Source organism: Apteryx mantelli, chromosome 2 (genome assembly GCF_036417845.1).
Source record: "Apteryx mantelli isolate bAptMan1 chromosome 2, bAptMan1.hap1, whole genome shotgun sequence".
NCBI classification, from domain to species: domain Eukaryota; kingdom Metazoa; phylum Chordata; class Aves; order Apterygiformes; family Apterygidae; genus Apteryx; species Apteryx mantelli.
In genome coordinates, this window is record NC_089979.1 from 30391763 (window position 1) to 30411227 (window position 19465).

General features: G+C 41.5%; 1 protein-coding gene across 1 annotated transcript in view; it reads right to left on the reverse strand.

Annotated features, from left to right (window-relative positions):
- KLHL14 (kelch like family member 14) overlaps positions 1 to 19465 on the reverse strand; it is a 59872-nt gene that overhangs the window by 9114 nt on the left and 31293 nt on the right. The window contains exons 3-4 of the mRNA XM_067292316.1: positions 5645 to 5734; positions 1175 to 1253 (exon numbers count right to left, since the gene is read on the reverse strand). Of these exons, the coding sequence (XP_067148417.1) occupies positions 1175 to 1253; positions 5645 to 5734 (169 nt within the window). The remainder of the gene's footprint in view (positions 1 to 1174; positions 1254 to 5644; positions 5735 to 19465) is intronic.

Consider the following 19465-nt stretch of genomic DNA (forward strand, 5'->3'; position numbering starts at 1 on the left):
CTCACACACAGCCTCGAGCCTGCAGCGAGTCAGTTCAGGGAGCTGAACCAGAGGGCAGGAGTCACTCTGCTCTACTATGATGCAGTAGTTTTTGGTGACAAGCACCACACATGGGTCTGCACATGGACATAGGTCGGTCAAACCGAATCCTGAACAGGGGCCCTTCAAAAACTCTGCACAGATTTTACCTCTGAAAATTTGAAGAGACAGACATATTTCCATGCATCTCATAATACACACACACCTGAATCACACAGTTGCATTGAGCTTAGTGTATTTATGACTGTCAGAGCTCCGATCATCGAGGACAGAAAACAGAAAAAGAGCCAAAATACTGTCAGCACACGGAATAAGGAGAATATCTTAGGAAGGTGGTGTGAGATATCTTGTACATAAGATCTGCGAGAAGATGGATGTTGTTGAACTGAAGGATGGACAGTCCTTTCAACGTTTTTCATAAAATGTTATAACTTTGTATTGCCTGGCTTTAAGATAGTTTTTATGAAGAAACATGTACCATTCAGTTCAGGTTTAGGGGACTTTTTTCCCTGTCAGGGTAGGAACTGGGATCCAGAGTTAACTTTAAGCCACTTTTACAGGTTACTGCTCAAGTTCACATGCAGCTCTGCTCTTCAGTACACAGTAAGATTAAAATGTATGCTACTCTAATATGCACTGGCTGACAGCAACTTCAGCCAAAGACCACCTAGGATCAAGAGTCCTCTGACAGGGTAAGTCAGGCTGAGGAGAGCTTCTCATGGCTGGTGTGGTGAAACAGGATGGTGTCAACATGTGAAGTTTTCTGTTCTACATAAGATATCTGACTGTAATTATGCTTGTTTACTGCTAACTCATCATGACATTTCAGTCAAGGAACATGACAGGACACTATGGAGACTTCAAAAACCCCTTCAGATCCTACTCAGGCAACCAGTAATTGCAGAAAGTTCGTGGCTATTTTGCATCAGTTAGCACCACAGGATTTGGCATCTGGACTTGTGGATTTGGAATATTTAAAAAAATTCGGAGACAGAGGAGAAGCAACTGCACACTGCAGTTTTATCTCCATACTTTCAATGCTTCTGTAGGCCTCCTTACTCCCAGAACTAAGCCAAACTTCAGCTGCTCCTAGGATAATAAAACATATATTGAAAAACACGTAGTAGGTTTTTACCTCTCTTGCATGGGTGGAAGTTGTATCCAGCTGTTAAACCTGGGATCGTATCGGCTAACAAAGTTTGTACTGTGTTTCCCTGTAAAGATAGATTATTTTGACACTCAGCTGTTTGTTTCATGTATTTAACATCATGATTGTAATATATATTACATATACTTCACAAGTTGACAGCTTTTATGAAGGGTTCCCCCTTTTAAAACAATGTATGATTTCACTATGTGTACAGTAATAATTCAACAAACGGGGCACTACAAGGTTTGAATTAGCAATTGTTAGCAGTAAAAGTAGACAGAGATTATTCTTGCTCTCTGTAATAAGACCTTGAAAATGTGTATTTAGCTATAGTTATAGATGCTGTGGTACTTCCACAGCCACAATAAATCACATCACTAAACAAAATTACTGCCCAAAAGAGGGCATTTCTGTGGTATTGCTATGATGAGACTATTTTGTGTCAGGTAAAAAAATCATAGGGAGAATATGTGTTTTTCTTTCTCCTCACTTCATGCCTATGTGCAACATGGTGAAAAAGATTAGGCAAATAACCAGGAGCTGCATAAGCCATCAGCATGGGGTATGCAGTCTTTGCACTAGGTGGTTTATTCTACCATCTACTTTCAGTGTAAGTTCAGAGGAGTTACACATGTGCATCGAAGGGGGAATATACTCTTAGGGTTTTATTCCAAGAGTGTTAGTTAAAATAGAAACATGAGCAACATATACCAGCTAACTACCTTATTCCTGCTGTCAAGCCCCAGAATTGTATTCATGTCTTCACGATATTAAGATTTCACCTTATTTTACATGCAGATTGACATCAAAGCAAGAAAACTGAAGCAAGAGAGTGCATGGCAATTTCTTGTAACACCTGAGACTTCAACAGATGAGGATCTCGGAAAAAGAAACCTTTGTTTATGTATCTGTGACTAAAAAATTGAATTAGAGGCTTCAGAGGACAGTAGAATAATGCAACTGCATATGTCACAGTTACATAAATGGTCACTGAGTATCCTACAAGGTGAATATTTTTGCATTGGAAAAGCCCCTTTGGGATTGGCTCTCTTTGCTTGTTTCTTTCTACACATACTTCAGCCTACATAAATAAACCATCAGGATTGTAGAGAAGAATAATGATACAGATAAAATTTATATTTATAATAATTTAAGATCATGTTCTACAAGGAAATAGAAAAAGAAACCATGTTGACCTCTCCTTCTGGAAGCAAACTCATTCTCTCACTATTAAAAGCATGTTCCTTATGAGAAGAGGAAAGCAGATGACTGATGAATAATGCAGCATTTCCCTTCAAATCCAGTATGGTGCCTAATGAGGACCGAGGTCCCAGCAAGCTGAGCACTACTCAAACACATCTCATAGGGTGAGATCCCCATACACTAAGGGCAAGTGGTAATTTTGCCATCAAGTTTAGCGAAGCCAGACTTTGTTATTGGTCCCTATCTGAATTCTTTTAGTCTACAAAGATGGCAAAAAAACATGCATTGAGGGCTATAGATTCAATAAGCAGCAAAAGCAATAACAGCAGGCATCTGACTAGCTCTAGGTCTCACTGTTTAGGACATTTATTAATCTATTTCTATTACAAAAAGAAGAATTACAAAACAATGTAAGTATTGATCATAAGTTTGGACTTCTGCTAAAAGGATCTAATGCTGCTCCTTCTGAGTTACTACATCCTTCAGAGTTACTTTTGACTTCAGTGGTCATTGGTTACATAGCAGCTTTTATTTGTGATCATACAAACCTCATATCATGTACAAGTGTTATGCATGTAGAGGATTGTATAGCATGCAATGGCAGTTATTTCTAGTAAAAAGAGAAGTTTTTAATGAGCCTAGAGTGGGAATACAGGATATAAATCTGGTCACTTCATGGGAAGGAAGATGCAACCAAACTAGAAGAGGCACAGAGATGTACCTCTACGATGACAGGAATAGCAGAAGACTAAAGAACTTGGCTTGTTGTATCTAGCAAAACAAAAGTTGAAAGGGGATGGGAATGGTGTCTATAACACAGAAGAGGAACAAATCTCCAGGAGGGGAAAACTATTAAGCTAAAGGCCAACTTTGGCATGAGAACGAGGTGATTTAGACAGTCAAAGAATACATTAAGACTGGAAATTAGAATACAGCTCCTAGTCATTTAGAGCCGTTGGGTTCTGTAACAACTTTCCAACAGGAGTAGTGGGGGGCTAAAAATCCAACTGCTTTTAGGAGCCTAGAAAATTTACAAAGAAGGACTATACAATGGCTGTGAAAGGACTTGATGACCTATTTAAGTTGCCTGGTATAACTGTTTTCATTCCAATTTAATTTTGGAATTCAGTTTGAAAGACAACTGTATCTATCATTTTGCCTTGCTCGTCACTCGGGAAGCATGCACACATTAGGAAACACTTGTCAGAACCTAGGAACTGCGAGGAGTAAACAGAAATCAGGGTTAGTAAATCAAGCGAATGGGAGAAAAGAAGACAGACGCAGCCCTCTGCTCTCTGCAGGAAGGTCTCTGTCCCCAAGTCAAAAGGCAAGGGCTCTGCAGGTTGCAAAGGTTGGTGCTAAATCCACACTAAAGCTCTGCAACCTGCTCTCATCAGCATTCACTTGTGGAGTGATCCCTTGTGACTGGAAATGCAGCACGAAGGGTGCATAGACGCTCCCCACGGTCAACAGGGTGCCTCAAGATCTGCAAGTGCGATGGCTAAAGAAGTGCATAGCAAGCCTTCAACTTCCCAGTCTCAAAGATAACTCCATCCACTGAAACAACACCAGCATGTTCTCATGCAAACTGAAATCTTTGCAATGCTCTGGCAGGACAGTTCCAATTAGGTCCATTTGAAGCCCCTACTGTACTATGAAAACAGCAGATAAGGGCCTTTACATAAATGTAAATGGGTATAAGTGAGTAGTCCCCATGTAGCTGCCCATTTAGAGTAAATCAGTTTGAAGAAAGAACTAGGCCAGCAACAGCACAGGATGTAGTTGATGATTTTCAGGTCCACTTTTTGTGATAAGATCCATTTCTCTCGGGGTACATTTGTAAAGGGATCAGCATCAGTAGTCCTCCTATCTCTTCTATTTCTGTCTTTTCTACAGACAAATTGCAACTATTTGGTACTCACAGAACAAGGAAGCTGTTAGACTTCTGGTGGCAATGTCTTCAGTTCAAGACTTGATCTAGATCTAGGTGGCCTTAAAATTAAGGTACTATCCAGCTCATGAACCACCTTGTTATGACAGCTGTGTTCAACTCCTACCTCAGACGTGGGATACGTACCCCTCCTTAAGTCTATCCATTACTCTGTGACTCAGTTTTCACATCTTTAAATTGTGGATGATTATACTTCTTTTCTTTCATGATGCTTCATGTGACATAGCTATTTAATTTTAAACTGTCTGGAACAAGGTCTGCCTCTATTATCCATATGCCTATCATCAAGCACAACAGGGGCCCTCAGTTGTTGAATGTGGCTGATACTCCTAATAATAATTGTCATTAATGCTATCTCCTGCTTAACATAAAATTCAGCAATAGAACTGAAGGGTTCTTCTCCTAAGACACTTAGTGATATTTTTAACTACACCGGAAATATGCTTATAGGGTGGACTGGATTGTTTGTCTCAGATTTTAGGAAGTGAACAGATGTAACAATTTTCTATAATTTGGTTTAGTGCAGATGCTGAAATGGGGCATTCACAATAAAATATATGCAGTATATGTAATTTCAGCTGGATCCTCTGGTGTTTTAAAGTAAAAATGTGTACCTGCAAGCTGTTTTATGGTTTCTCAGTCATAATTATCTCTGTTACACAGACTGCTACAACTACAATTCTTTCTTTGTATGCAAGCTTTTTAACAATGTCTTGACAATTTCGTGAATTTTGCAAGGCATGGTATTCTCCTTTTGCTTTGCTCAGAAGCCTGTTAAATTGTTTAATTTCTCTTTGCGGTAAATTTATGAAGTAATCAAATCAAAGAAGGTAGCAGCAGATAATCTATATGAGAAGCTCTTGCAGAAGACTAAAAAAAGGACCAGTTTAAGAATCTCAGAGTCTAGATAATTAACACATTAACAACTTTAGCTGCAAGTATCTGGTTTGACAATAGAAAAGAAGCATTCATCTACTGCAATTGCATTATTATATTATGACTGGAAGGAGACTGGAAATGAAGGTTAAAATTTTTAACAGCTGCTGCCTGGTGCACACACTTGAAAGAGTCTGTTCTGCTGCCTGTGGCATTTCTCAAGGGATGTGGGAGCTGATGAATGATGGTGATGCTACTGCTAAAGTACCAGATATTTATTACATCACTATCTAAACGTAGCCTTGGCTAGTTCAACATTTAGGTTAAGGGTCCTCAAAATCACTTGCTAATGACACAGCAGCCAACCTGACAGACAGACACAGAAAAATAGATATTGCTCCTGTCTTTTAATATTATATACGTACCATTAGGGTTCCACTGGTCTTCCCCTCCCAAAACAAACAAGAAGTTTTCCACTTCCACAACACAGTGATGGGCACTGTTATATGGCATAACTGCAAGCAAAACAAGAATTCTTTATCAGCTCAGGGCACTGATTCCATAAAATTTTTCCAAAGGTACAAAATACAATACTGGAATTAAATCTGTAGGGAATAATAGGGGAATGCATCACCCCAAGCGTGTTCAGTGAATTAACAGCAGACAAAGCCACTTATCAATCATTTCACATCATGCAATCTTGCAAATAACTGAAGCAAAAAGCTGAAATTCTGGTCCCTCCGCATCCACGCACCTGTCCAACTGCCCTATACACTGTTCTAAAAACAACTTACATAAAGGAGTGAAGTTGTCTGATATTTTCCTGAAAATAAACAGCTGCTAGGAATCCTAGTATGGTAGGAAACATTAAAAAAAACTCAGCCCAGCTTTGTTCTGTTGGTAATGTTTCCACAAGAAGAGTCAGTGTGTTCAGTAGCTTTCTATTACACAGCAATGAACAAGCTGCATTTCCATACAGTTTTAAGTTTTTAAATTAAGGTCCTGCTGATTTAATGCCTTTTCCAAATGTATACGCTTAATTTCCTGTACAATGTCATTAGCAGCACAATCACACATTTTCTATTCATCTAATCAGGAAGCCCTTTGTTAACAAAGATCAAAACTGTGGAATTAGGTTTGCAATATGCTGTTTTGGGGAGGTATTGAGATTGCTATAGACCAGCTAGAGTCACAATAAACAATTTATTATTTAATTTACATTTCCATTACAAGTACTAAGACACAAAAATACAAGGTGCACATATCCATACTATGCACATGTTATTGTGCTGTGCCACACAACACTATTGTAATATTATATGGTAAATGTAGACACAGCATTAGTTATCATACCACATGCAGTAGTTTTGGCCCAGTGACACCAGTAGGAAAAATGATGTCCTTGTTCAGCTCATCATATGGGCACCTTAAATCTAGGTGAGGACAAATGGGGAGGTGATGTGCATGTACAGGCAGGGAACTTATTGCTTGACACGGATCAACAGAGCACTTAGGAAACCAGTGCAGTGGGAAATCAATATGACTCAGGGCCAGCTCTTACTTTGTGCTCTTTTGCCAATGCCAAAAAAAAAAAGAAGAAAAGAGGAAGCCTATCTCACACTTGGATTATTTTGGGTGATATATCTCTCATTTCATTTGTTTTATTATCTTTCATTTTTCTCAAAATGCAGTTGTGCAGTATAGCATATGCAAATAATAATAAGAAGAAATACGCACAGCTTTGTTATTTAGGACACATTTTCTTAAAGATCAAGTGGACTCATTTAAGCTTCTTACTGAAGTTTTTGCCAAGGCAATGATGAATAAGTAAGGTACATTTTTAGTTTTAAGTAAAGGTGGAATATCATTTTCATAGTCTATGCTCTTACAAGTCATATAAGTGAAGCAATTCTTAAACTGGGCAGCTGGGTTCAGTAAAAATGCATTAATTAAGGTTATTTGTTACTAGTAAACTGTATAACTAGGAAGCAGTCCTACACTAGGCACTGCATAAGAATTTATACTACTTATAGTAGGATGAAAGAATGAGAGAAACATTTGATACCTTCTTAGCCCCCAAATCATATTTATCTCATTCTTTAATCTCAGTCATTTTCTCATTTTAAAATCTCTTTTCTCGCAAAAACACAGAACTTTCCTTGATTTTGTGGATGCCTGTACCACAGAATGAATTTGGGTCTCCCACAGGGAATTTGTTGTCTCCCTTAAACACTTGCTGGGGCACCCCTGCCAAGAAAAGACTCCTTGGAATCACTCTGCAAGGTCTTTGGTTTTTACCTAACCCACTGCTCTTATTACATTTTCAAATGATGCCCAAGCCAACATTTGAACCCTCAACCAAGTTCTTCCTTTGGTCAATTTGAAGGGATACAGCATTTATTGAAAAGAACGGTGCACACATGCATATTTTTCTCATTTTGTGTTTTCATTTTTGCAAACACTTTTGTTTATTTATCCTCCATATTGATACAAACAGGGCCAGTAGAGGAAGAAATTATATTTTAAGCTTTTCTGCCATTCCCATGCATATAAACTATGCAATAAGACTCCCACACTTATGATGATAATTAAACCTTGAAAACTAAGGGCTTAATCCTGGCTCCTACTTAACTTGATGGCACCATTCCCACTGACACGGGATTGGGCCCAAATGACCTGAGCTATCATCTGTAACTTGTGGGAAAGCTAAAGGGAAGTTTGCCTAAGGAAGGGTAGTAGTATTTGGGAACCAGAAGGAAAGGTGACTATAATAAAATATTGCAGACCTTTATTACGACCTTTGTTTCTTACAGAGCTTTGGGGAAAACCCTGTTCTCAGTCTCATGAATTTGGACTGCAGTCATGCTCTGCCCGCCTCTGCCGAGGTCGGAGGGAGCCAAGCAAAACAGGGAGGGCAGGACAACACTGTGAAGATCTCCAAGGGAGTTTTTGCATGGAAACTGTGAAATCACCAACATTGCAGCCTTTCTCCCTGATCATTTTCAGAGGCCCTCTTAATCCCAAATTCTACACAGAAATCAGAACTGTGGGAATAAGCAACACTTTTACAGCTATAAAATGCCCTTTGAAAGCAGTAGGAAACTTTTGTTAGAAACCATAACTCCTTATGAACAGATGTCTGTACAGGACCCAACTTTTGGTAGATACAGTCAAAATCAAGCATCAACGAGCATGCTAAATTCAGCTTCCAGCAGCAACAATCTTCTCAAGCTCACTGGGGCTGCCAGGGTGTAACAGGAAGAATTTGGCCCATTATGCAGTCTGGCCAACTCGCCGTTTTCATTAATTTTATATCAGCCTTTGTCTGCTGTTTTGTTTTAATAATGTGAAAATCACATCTTCTCATTTTTAGATTTCAACTCAGTGGAACACCTGCCTGCCCGGCAAAAAGGGTATTTGAAGAGAAGTTTGTACGCCACGCTCAGACACAGCCCAGTGTGAGTTTTTAGCGTGTCAGTCAGTGAGTTAGAGGGAAAGGGTAAGGAGAAGCTAATCAGGATGAAATGAGATTAAAGGCTGTCTAATTTTACAGCAACTGTGATCCATCAGCCACTGTGAAAGTGACAGTGGAAATGAATGATGGAGACAGACAGGTGGGGCTGTACATTTCACTGATTTATCCTCAAATGCACTGGGCCTTATTTTATTGAGTGAACATGACCGCATTTATCATGACTGTCATCTAAACCCACTTCCCTCCATTTAAAAAGGTCACTTTACTAGGAGGGAGTAGAATAGAGGCACTTTCAAAACAGATTTAAAATTTAATAACACATGTTTATAAAACCCTGTGCGAGAATTCTCAACTTTATTAAACACCAGTTTAAAAGGAAGGAGAAAAGACTATTAAACAGAGAAAAAGATGAAAAAAAGTCATGGTCCTCTGAGAAACATGTTTAGCTACCAAGGCGATAGGTGCTAGAGCATTACTTGAGACAGACAGATATAAACAGATTAGACAGAATTGGCAGAAATCACCTCTTCTAACCCCCCGACCCTCACACACACTTTCCAAAGCTCTGGAGGCCTACGGTTAACAAACTTGTGCTTTTCTGGAACAAGAGCAGAAACAAGTGCAAGCAGTCCTAGAGAAAACAACATTCCCACCAGCCCTCTTCTGCAATTTATGAGTGCTCTCTAGCAGACCCTCAGTAGGGTGGAAGGCAATTTCTCAGATACAGGTTAAAAACATTCAGAGCTTTTTAGGTCAAAACTGTACTTTTGATTTACACTTGAGAATGATCTGGAAGGTAGTGGAGTCCAAGAGCATAGTGGTATTTGTTAAGAAATACTTCATTAAACAAAAGTCAGTGACATCGTTCAGGAGTGATACTCCTGGATGTTCTCCAGACATGGACACAGGTGGGAGACACAGCAACACTGCCTATTAGGATAGCTGTCCCAGGCAAAACTCCTTGCATACGCCAAACTGGGACCTGCTTTCAAATCCGGAGTCTACTGCTTACAGCCAAACGCTCATGAAACAAAGTGCGCTTAACCATAATGGCCTTGAAGGTAGCCAGACACAGCGATGCTCCAGAGAACCTCCAGCTTTCGAAACCGGGTGACATTGCACTTAGCTAATGAACAACAATGTGCACTGTTCACCTTATCCAGTTTTGCTTAGTTTCTGAGAACAACTGCACATTTAGGAAACAACATCTGCTTGTTCCCACATATTTCTCAAGGAGTCATCAATTCCTCCTCCTCCTTACAATCCACTTCTCCCTGTCTATCCTCACTTCAACACTAACTAGTAGGGAAGAAGAGGGAACAGGAGTGGCATTTCTCAAGAGAGCAGGAGGGACAACCTCTGGTCCCAGGAAATCTGAAGGCTGTGATACAGCCCACAGGCATTCCCTTCTCACTAAAAACTCCTTTCAGAAACTGCATTTGATTCTTCTATTTAATGCAAAAATATTTGTACCCATAGATTTTTCACTGTCCTGAACAGTTTGGCTCTTTGGGATATAGGAGGTACTATGATGAAAGCAAAGAAGTCTTCCTCAGCTACCGCACGGCTTGAGCATAGCCCCTTCAATACTCAGTATGCACCAAGAAGTCATGCTCATCTTATCTAACGACCTGCGCAGAAGACACAAGAGAAGAGTCTGTTTCAAGGACCAGGATGTCATTACCAGAGGACAAAAGGAGACAATAACGACCTTCCACAACATTAAGAGCATAACCTGTTGGCTAGATAATATTCAACCATTGCAACCTGAAAACTAGACAGTTGCAGTGCACTCCAGAGGGCAGATTAATATGAGAAGATGTTTCATTCCAATACAAAAGGCACCTACAAAAATGCTTTGAAGATTGTGATTTGCTCATGGCAGAGACATAATATTCATTTCATTTCCAGTCTCTCCAAAATTTTAGTGTGATTACAGTTGGTCCAATTATTTGTTGTAAACAGAATATCAGATACCGTTTGCCTTTTCTTTGGTTCATAAATTACTTGCACAAAGGCTATGCATTTACTACTGTATTGTTAGTTGCTATTACTCACTAGGGAGGTTATGTAAATAAATGCTAGGAGTCCTCCGTGAATTGTTTGCTTCAACTGTTAGTTATTTAATAATTGTGGTGAAAGACTGACCACAGTAAGTACATGGTATGAAATTCTAGTTTCAGTAAACATAGTGAGAGTTTTGCCATTGACTTAAAAGGTATCATGATTTCATCCACTGGTATATTCTGTTCAGTAGATAATAAAATTTAGAAGAGGAGAATAATGAACAGTAAGTAGAAAATACCTCTGTTACCATACATATGATCAAATTGCACTCAGCCATCTCAAATTCAAGCAAATACCGTGAACTATTTTTTCCAGTAAAACACCAGTGCCAACCTTGACTGTGAGCTTGACTCAGGGAGGACACCTGGGATAATCCAACCACAGTCATCACAAGCAGAAAACCCTAAAATGATCAGGATGAAGCACTATCTCTCAAAGTCACCTTCTAGAGCAAATACCTGGAATAGCCATGGTCCAGCTACACCATGGAGAACTCCACCAGCTTAGCTAGAAATTTCGCCATCTCTTCATGCCTGTGCCGGTTCTCTATCAACTCCATTCAAACAATCACACACAGGCTGGGCACAGTTCTTCTAGGACACAGCCCCTACTTTCACTGAGGCTGCAGGTAACCAAAGTCAAAATGCCACCCAAAACCTACCTTCAATTCAAGAAAGCATAAGCACTAAGAAGAAGTTATCTGGGCAGATGGAAGTCCTAGGAATCATTCATGACATAGTCAATATATTAATGAAAATACCACATTTTTCATTCAGTTGTTAACAGATGCTATTTCAGTACCTTCTTTAGAATAACACCAGCTAGGCTTGTTCAGCTTGGTTCTCAGTTTAATTTGTTTAATGCTAAATTTTTCATATGTGAGTGTCTAAAATAAGACACCTAAATTCATACTGAAGCACCAGATCAGGCACACATGACGGGTATTCCTGGCACGCACAGCTCCTCCTGAAATAAATTGTTTTAAAGTTACTTGGATGTGATTCTGAGTACAGACCTGTCTACTTCTATGAGTGAAATTCACTCGACTGCAGGAGCTTTACTGGGTTTTCAGCAACACATATATCTGACTGTTTGCAAGAACAAATTCTACCCATATATTTTTAAAGGTGAAAGCACACATTTGGGTTTCATTCGAATAATAAAATAAAGCTGGCCACTCGAATCAGCAGTGCTGAGTTTCCATCTTAATACTTGATGTTCCTGTACCAAAATCCTGACATAACCGTTGGTGTGCAGTGCTTAGGAAACCTATGCACACACTGCTGTGCCCACCCTCCCCTTAGGTGGAAATAACTCCATGCAGCTGAACTGCTGATACAACATCGAGAAGCAAATGTGAAAGAATACACCAAACTTCTTGTCAGGGAGTGGAGCAGTGGGATATATTGTACAGTCCTGTGGGAATGCTAAAAATGACAGTTTTAGGAACCATGAACAATTCCCCTTGTTTTGTTATCCTCTACTTAGACGCTAACCTGCTGAAGGCTGACCATGCTCACCCAGATCCCTTCACTGATCGCACATAATCTGGAGGCAGACAGTTTATCATGCAACACTTTTTGTTCACCACTGTGAATCATGCAATGTTACCTCAGTGACGGTTTTTCCCCAGTAGGATATGCTGTATGCCTACTCAGGCCTAGATTTATCATCTCTAAAGTAGAGCCCAACATATATTAGTGGGGAAGGACATCTCGTCACATCATAATAGTCTCATGATGAAACATTCATGTGTGACACCTCACACAACAAAATTTTCTCATGGAAGAAATGATAAATAGTCCCCAATGGGATAACACCACGGCATAGTTGCCAGAAAGCTCCAGAAAGAAATGCCACATTATCCCAGCGGAGACTTTCGGATCGTCCAAGATAGCTGCTCAAGGACACGTGTTCCCTTTACTAACAGTACCAGAGGAGGAAAGACCCTGACCAGGAGTGGTGAGTTAATGCCCAACTGCTTGTTTCCAGTAGCATCAGTTCATGGCTCAGTTTCTATCTGACCCTGAGATACTTGCATGTTCCTGATCTCCTCTCAAGACAACCTTGTGAGCTCAGGACAACCACAAACACTCCTTGCGTTTTGCTGGCAGGATCCTGTCTGAGCTGCTCGCAGACCTACGTTTTTAAAAGAACTCATCACATGCAGTAAGGACTTACTGGGCCCTCACTGCCCAAAAGGCTGAATCTTTCACTGTCTTCTCTCTCAGTCTCAGTACTTCTTACCCTACTTACTTTCCACTTACTATCTACTACCAGATATTTTTTCAGAGGACCCAGAGCTGTTTTTCTTCCCACTAGGTCTGAAGTCATTCAAGGAGAAGAGGAAAAATGTGATTTTCCATTTGAAAAATTCTACATGGGCAAGACATGCGCCCCTGTTCCATCATATTAGCACTGTATTGTCCATACACTTAGAAGGTCACTCATAATAGTCAAAAGTGAAACATTAAAAATTTCACCGCTATGAATTTTTGGACTTTTCCTTTTAAACACTTCAGTGTTTGCAATCAAAACATTGTGTTTACAAGAGAGTCCAGCACATACATAAAGCACCAAACATAAAGCAGAAGAGACTAGAAGTATCTGTCCAATGTTCACCACCAGAAAAATAGCCTAAAAATGTCTACTTGCCCAGAAGTTATATACCAGATACGCAGGGTATCTGAAGCAAAGCCAGAAAAGTCCAAAATGCCAGACTTCCAGCATCCCTATTGCATGGTGTGCAGAAGCAAGAATGTCCATGCAATAATATACTAATGTGTCTACGCTGCCTAAAAAAATGATGTATTTCTGGAGTCCCTGCCACAAGAAGTTTCAAGGCAAGTTTCAGGACCCCAAGAAGGCACTGAGCTCACCTCTGATGGGCAGGACACTCAGACAACATATTGTCAGGGCCTGACGGCACCAATGGTCCTTAATGTCTGTAATCAGCATCACCGAGGGTGTCCCCCAACCCCTTCCCAGGACCCAGGGTCTCCATTTTGGCTCAGGCTGGGGCACCCCATCTTGAGCTGAGCCAGGCTGCAGCCACGCGCCTACTTCCAGCCCTGGCCCTGGCCCCATCTCCCTTCGCTCCTGATGGGACTCCCTCGCTGGACCCAGCCGCGATCTATCATTGGCCATGTCCAGGGCTGTCAGTGGAGCCATCAGCAGTCCCAGCTCTACCGCCATGCTCAATCCCCTGGGTTGCCCCCTCTCCCAGCTCATCCACTTCGTGGAGCCACCGGCCCTCACTGCACCCTGACACATACCTGCAAGGGGACATGTTGGGCTGAGATCTGCAGCCTGGGCATTCATCTGACTCCGCACAGCCCTGCTAACTCTGAACAAAAAGACACTTAGAGATGCCCTGGCAGAACTTAAAGCTATCATCACCACAAAAATCCTTAGATAGAGAAAGGAGTTCAGGTACCAGGAAGTGAGTGTCTTACAGGTGACACTTTTTTATGCCAGGCAGAAATAAATACGATTTATATTGTTTCTGCTCAGGATGGACAATGAGAGCTCATTTTAAAAAGTATTAACCACATGGCAAACAAATACAGAAGGCAATACAAGGAATCAACCCATGTAAATTGGGGAACATGAAAGACCAGGTTCCCCAACAGAAACCAGGGAGAAATGGTGTTCTTCTAAAACTCTCCCTGCAGATGGGCTCCCAAGGAAGGGAAATGGCAGACCCACCCACACTTTCCACATTCAGAGAAGGAAACTTGACTCAGCTAGCAAAATAACCTTCCTAGGTAAAATTGTTACAGACCACTTGCTCTTGTGAATCTATATACAGAAGATAAAATGAGAATGTCTATCTGAATAAAAACCATCTATAGATTTAGACAAAATTTGTGTTAACTTTCTTTTGCTTTCTATAATCATAGTTGTTTAATATTTTCAAAAGAATTGCTGTGAAAAATGTTGTGATACCTGCTCATAAAGGATCAGAAAAAATGGTTCCATATGAGCATTCATAACAGAAATGTTGTTCTGTCGTCTCAAAAACTCTTTGTGGATTTAGGAAGCATCCAAACAGCAAACAGAAGCAAACCCATGTTTCTTAAGATTAAATATCAAGCTGAATATCGTAACACAAATAGCTGCTATTTAAATCAAGTGGTGTCAAAATTCATGGACTGAACCATGTTCACATAGAACGACTCACAAATAATTCACAAATGACACATCAGCACATGGTCATGGACTGCTGACAAATAGGATAAAAGATGAGGTTAATTTAAATCACTGTTCACGCTGAGACTGTAGGATTGGAAATGTACAGTATAGTAAATTAAAGTTATTTTTACAATTAATCACAAATACTTTGAAAATACACAACAAAGTTCCCTAGCCTTGCTTGCATTCCTTGTTAAAGGAGTTAGTTTTGCAAACTATACTGTTCATAAAAGTATCAGTTTCAGTTATTCAGGTGAAAGGAAACTAGGCCTGAGACAGAAAGTCTTCATGAATAAATCTAGGATTCACCATGCTAATAACTGTGGCTGTGACTTGATGTTTGTGGAGACAGACTAACTTCAAGAGGAGAACAAAATTGGAAGGAGCAGCAAGGGATGGGACAAGGTCAGGTCTGAGGGGACAAGGCAGAAGGGATCTGTACTGGAGGAAGAGATGGAAAAATCTGCAAACACAGCAGCACATACAAATCCAGAGGCCCAAATGCTTGACTCTTAACACTCCTCTGCAGCCAGCAAATCTTGGTGAAAACTTGCGTTGTTTTACACTCACACCCTGGTTTCTAGGGCACACAGTTTCCACTGTGGATCAGTAGCTGCCTACATTCAAAAGGCAGGAAATCTGTACAGCATATCTACAGGAACCAGCCTACATGACACCTGTCTCTCAGTGTGCCTTGAGAAGACAATTTCAGCTCCAAATATACGGCAATAGAAGAAAGTTGAGGTGAAGCGGCGCACCAGAAGTCACAAGCTAACATTTCGAGAGGCTGCAGTGCACACTTCATCAGGCACCCCTCAGTTTATTTATGTTGATATGGTCTTTAAACAGATAACCAGGACATTTCTCAACTGCCCACTTTACTGAGCCCACAGACACCAGAGACCTGCAGAAGCTGGCACTGCCGCTAAAACAGCTCTGCCTTTCCTCATCCCCTGTCCCCATGTGCCATACCGTTCCTTGCGATGGTTGATGTACTCATGCAGCCGAGGAATAAACAAACAGGACACTGCATGTGTTTTTCCAGGCTCATTAAATTTAACCTAGATCTGTTCCCCAATGAGCTTCACCGCCTGGCCTCACAAATTGGACGAGGGGGTGGCAGAGCAGGAATGAGAGGTCATGAGAAGAAGGGTAGGACCGATGTATGGGTAGCAGCGCCAGCTTACAGCAGCTTACAGCATTGGTGAAACCACAGCCTCAGCACATGAATCCAAACCATTTAAACGAATCTAATTCAGCGTTACTGTGGTCCTGCCCCTCTCACAGCCCAGGCAATCGAGGCCCCTCTTCGTGCCAGCACAGCCTGTCATCGGCACCCCTCAGTGAGCCCTTTCAAGGCAATCATCTGGCAGAAAAACAACCCAGAAAACAAAAGAGTAGATTTTCATTTTGGTTTAATGCCCTGAACAGGCTCACCAAGGGATCAAACTAGTTCCAGCGCTGACACAGAGGAGGAGACAGGATCATGGGATGGGGTCTGGTGGAAAGAAACTTGAAGGGCAGCGATAGCTTCATCACCAAATAACCGCAGCCCCAGCGCAGGGGACAAAGCTGCCCTACGAAGGAACCAGGTAACAGTGAGAAAGACTCCTGGCTGTAAGAGGTTGCTTCATTTCTGGAAGGTGTGTGGTGAGGGAGAGAGGGGACCCTGCCTTTGCCACACATTTTTACTGCAGTGCGAGACAAGTCCCTGAAGCTACGTTTTTCCACGCCTACCTGTTCCCCCTGTTCTGAGAACATTAATTACGTGTGCTGCGTTTCCTGGGTGCCTGATTTGATCCCTGTGTCTGATATGCAGGAGTGCCCCGTGCTCACTGCTGTGACCGAAATCAGTGGGAGAGGCAGTCTGGAAAGCAAGGTCTGAGGTGTCTTGAAATGGGCACCCCAGATGAAGGGATACCTTTGACTTTAACCTCATGGCACCTCTGTTCCTTTTCTGCAAAACGGAGATCTGCAATCTTCACAAAAAGGATGGTGCAAACACACAACAGTGTATGCCAATGAAGCGCTTGGGTCCTGTTGTTACAAACACTGCAAAGAAAAGCTGGTGAAGAAATTCTGCCTTCAGAACAAGATTTTAGTAGCTTGCAGTAGATGGGATCTACATGCTGAGCAACAGAGGAAACAATACTGCATGCAGAAATTCAGCACAGTCCCTTCTGCGCACTGACATGTGACAAAGAATAGTATGTGATATTGTTACAGATTGTATCTTAATGTCTAGGCAAATGAGGCCGAATTATGGCTGCAGAAGCAGCTTAATTCCCCCCATTTCCTAACTCTGGAGGGCTTGATATTGCCATCTTTCTAATGCTCTTTTTAAGTAATCTGTGCTGGATCTAAGTAATTTTGTAAGAGATACACCCTGTTTTGACAGGCAGCTAACTCCTTCTGTATCCTGCAGCTATTTCGGCATTTCTGGATCAGTCAGGTGAGTGCTGTAGAGAGTCCAAAGTCCATCAAGTTAACGGCACCAGTTGCGGGACCGCATTGTCGCATTCCTTTCTTGCCCGGCTTCCTTTCACCTGGTAGTTTTATCCTAAGCCACTAGATGGTGTACGCTGTTCTCAGCTTCCCCCTCCCCCTGGAAAAGCATTTAAATTATTTTTTTGGCTTTAGGTTTTACAGCCAACCAAAAACAAAGAGGTGAAATGCAGCACAAAAAAAGACATAGCCAGCTTCCTCCCAAGCAGTTAACTTCTGTTTGTTCCTCGTGTTCAGTGTGAAAGGAAAGAAATCAAATGGAGTACACAAAAAACAAACGCTCGATGCATCAATTCTGCCAGATGCTGAGTCCCGCAGCTCCCACTGACTGCAATGGGCACTGCGAGCGCTCAGCAGCGCTCAGGCTTTGGCACAGCGTCAGTCATACCTGCTTTGCCTTGTCTTGTCTCAGTTCCCCGAACCCAGACTGCACGAGCATCAGTCAGCGATTTCCCTGGCAGTCCGCACACATCTGCTTTTCTACTCCACACTCCAGTCCCAGTGAAATACATCAGGCACAGTTCCCTTCCTCACCAACACCCCGCCAAATCTCTCTCTCTCTCTCTTTTAATAATGATCTGGAAGCTGGGTGAAACAACATGCTTGCTTTCGACAAAGAGAGTGCTTCCTCATTATCAGAATAAGGATGGGGAGAGAAGATGCGAGGAAACTATGATACAAAAAAATCTCCTACAGTACTACGGGAAAAAAAAGAATCCTTCCAAAATAGTTGCTCCTTTTCAAAGGTGCTTTACTCAATGTTAATCCAAAACCAGATTGCAGAAAGGCGGCCATATTACAGCTCTCTTCTTTCCATAAAGAAGGATTTTTTTGGTAAAGGCACCCAAATGTTAAAGCATACCCATTCTGTAAGGAACATACACAGGGACTGGGATTTACTTCTGTATACACTGTCTGCTGCATTACGCCTTCTCTCACTCTTTCTCCCTTTCCCAACTACTTACAGGAACTATCTCTCTTCAGAAATCGTCCATCCCAGCAGTAATGCTACTTGTTATTAAACCCATATATAAAATACAGCCAAGCCCTCCCTGCCAACACGCAGCTTCCTCCAACCTCCCACCAAAATGCAGATATCCCAGATCCCCCACAGAGCACCTTCTCAACACCCAACCCAGCCTTGCCATGTCTTGGGGGCCCCTATTCCTCTTCTCTATGGCCAAGAGCAGGGAAGCCAAAACAAAGGATGATTTTGAAGCCAGAATGTCTTTTCTTTCTCCAGTCTGGCAAGGGTAGAGAAATTTATATTTCCTTCCCCCAGTAGGCAGAGGAAGACTGTCTCAGGGCACAGCTGCAGCTGCTTGGGAAGCTCCTAGCACGGTGCGCTGGGCAGCAGGAAGATGTGGGGTACACGCGCAGCCAGTGCTCTTCTCTTCACCCCAACATTGAGACAACTTGGGTTTGGTGGCCTGTCACAGCCAGCCCTGCTCAGGTCCATATCCATGCTAGTCTCTCAAAAGCAATTGCAAAAGAGTCATGACATAGACGTACATGCAAGCAGCACTCAGCACTTTTGTTAGGTAGGATTACACCTTAGCTGTGAACTGGGATATGAGCATGAACTGACAGATTTGCGCTGTCCAAAAATACATCCTTTCACATATCCTGTAGGTGAAAATTCAACTCAAGCTTCACTGCTGACAAATTTGGATTTTCACAAAGAGAAACACCTGAAAAATGGGGCAGAAAAAGAAAAACAAAGGAAATACAATAAAAAGTGCAGTTGAGGATTTCTTTTTTATTCATTGTAAAAACACTGACAAAGTGCACAGTGCATTACAAGACATTAATACAGACTGACCCTGTCTGAAGAGTTGCAGAATTCCTATGAATTAATAAAGACAGAATAATCCTAAACGTAGTGCGTTTGTTCAGACATAGCCACGTCCACATCTGGCTAAAATAAATATGCTTTTACAAATATTAGGGTATCGCTGATACAAACAGTTTTGATTTATATTACAGAGCATGAACAGATGATCAA